This window comes from Montipora foliosa, chromosome 9 (genome assembly GCF_036669935.1).
Source record: "Montipora foliosa isolate CH-2021 chromosome 9, ASM3666993v2, whole genome shotgun sequence".
Lineage (NCBI taxonomy): Eukaryota > Metazoa > Cnidaria > Anthozoa > Scleractinia > Acroporidae > Montipora > Montipora foliosa.
The window spans coordinates 6577045-6579152 of NC_090877.1; the positions used below are offsets into that span (position 1 = coordinate 6577045).

The window sequence follows — 2108 nt, forward strand, 5'->3', positions numbered from 1 at the left end:
GTGAAGCTTGTTTCTTTTTCGTGTGTCAAATAGATTCATAAAGAAAATTAAAGTTGGGGAAAGGTCTTCTGAATCTTGTTACTAAGAATAGGTCCGCCTGCACCTCTGTATGCACAGTTATATGAGTATCGTTACAATCAATAAGGAGTCTTTTTGCTGGTCGTGTCGCGATTTTGAGAGCGGCAAGGTCGGAGAAGGAAAACTAGGGAGCTTAAGCACGCGCGGACGGCAACCGGAAGTGAATATTTCGCACGCCAGGAGAGCGGTCTCTCCCAGCTTTTTAAACTTAGGGTGTCTAATAGTGAAAAGATACTTAGCGATATAATGGTGGTTGTGTGAAGACAAGTTAAAAGGGAAAACAGCTCACTTCCGGTTGCCGTCCGCGTCTCAAAAACGCGCGTGCTTAAGCTCCCTAATGACTTGTGTGTTCGACGAATATTTGAAGGGAGGTTCGATTTTTCTTGGAAAACTGAATTCGCAGAAGTGAAGAATTAAAAAAATGCCAATGTAGTTTCTTGTGCCTCGCTTTCCTTTTATGTTGTCTTGCGACTCCGACTCTGGTATTCCTTGAAATGAGAAGTAATAATGGAAGGAATTTCGTTCGAATTAAAATAAGCAATAATGCTGAGAATTCAGTCAACTGATGAATATTTTATTGGGCCAAGGTACAAATAATTGGCAGTTTTTTACTAGAGTCGCATAATTCGTCTGAGGCGAACTTGGGCAAACATTTTTTCTGCGTCTGTTAAATTCGTCTAGTATAAAGACGGGCACAAGATGCATTATGCGTCTGGACGAAGTATCCAGTTTAGTGCGTCTTCGAAGACGCACTAAAGTGGATACTTCGTCCAGACGAATTATGCGTCTTCTGCCCGTCTTTATACTAGACGAATTTAACAGACGCAGAAAAAATGTTTGCCCAAGTTCGTCCCAGACGAATTATGCGTCTCATATGGTTCGTCCCGTCTTCACACTAGACGAATAACATGAGAGACGCATAATTCGTCTGGACGGATTATACGTCTCTAGTATAAAAACGGCCATTCAGTGAAGAGGTGATAATGTCTAGGCAAATGTACGATTTAAAGCGTTCAAAACTGACCGACTGGACCTCAGAGGGTTGGGTCTGGGGAAAAGTGACGTCATTTATTCACCAGCTTAAAATGCAGCATGCAAAAACTGAAAGCCCGAGATTCCCATGCTGCATATTAATTCCACCGCGTACACACGCATTGCATTCTTAAACTAGCGAGTCTTAGACTTCATTTTCTGCTTGATCCAGCTCTCTAAAGATTTTAAAGTAGAAAAATTCCAGTTAAAACACTGAAACAGGTGTATTTTAAATCAAGGTTTAAAACTTGGGTCACTTACTGTTTAGTTAACATAGTTTTGAAACCCAAAGAAAAAGAATTGATTTTTTTTTTGGTTATGGTGGCACTTTAAGAACGTGTTCGAGCTCCACCTCAATAATTCTGAAATTTAATTAAAGCGACCGCTAATGCTTCATGCAATTCGTCCCGTCCGCGAGTTTTTTATATGAGCAAAATCAGTGGATATTGAGTCTGTGAACGACTAATAATCCCAAATTTAGATAACAGAAACTAGTACTCCGTCGACGTAAAAGTGTTTTTACATGGTTACAATTCGAGACACCGACAGGCGTCACTGATATAAAAGGGTTCCAAGGAACCAAATGTCTATTCCGATCTGGAAGGCAAACAGTCTTTCAATAAATAAAGCTACATGTATTTACAGTGAAGATATTCCTCCATTCAATTTGTGCTTATTTGGAACTATTTCGCGACTAAGCTCACGTAAAATGGTGCGCATCTTCAGAGGGAGAATAAACTAAAAGGTAATAATTTTGTAAGACACTAAAGACGAAATTAACACGTAAATGAGCCACAAGACGATGAGAAATGCACCAGAGAAGTATTTCGGTCCACTGGGTCCCCCAAGCTCGGCGCGACCCATGAACTTGCTATTCCGTCGAACCATTAAGAGTGCTATGCAGATGACCGCGCAGATACTGTACGTCACCACACTTATCGAAAGTGATCCTGCTTCTACTACGAATTTTGAACCCTGCAAATTAATAAACTGAAATT

General features: G+C 40.5%; 1 protein-coding gene across 1 annotated transcript in view; it reads right to left on the reverse strand.

Moving 5' to 3' along the window:
- Window positions 1-1120: 1120 nt before the first annotated feature.
- LOC137969778 (sodium/calcium exchanger 3-like) overlaps window positions 1121-2108 on the reverse strand; it is a 14449-nt gene continuing 13461 nt past the window's right edge. The window contains exon 10 of the mRNA XM_068816136.1: window positions 1121-2085. Within this exon, the coding sequence (XP_068672237.1) occupies window positions 1849-2085 (237 nt within the window). The 3' untranslated portion in view covers window positions 1121-1848. The remainder of the gene's footprint in view (window positions 2086-2108) is intronic.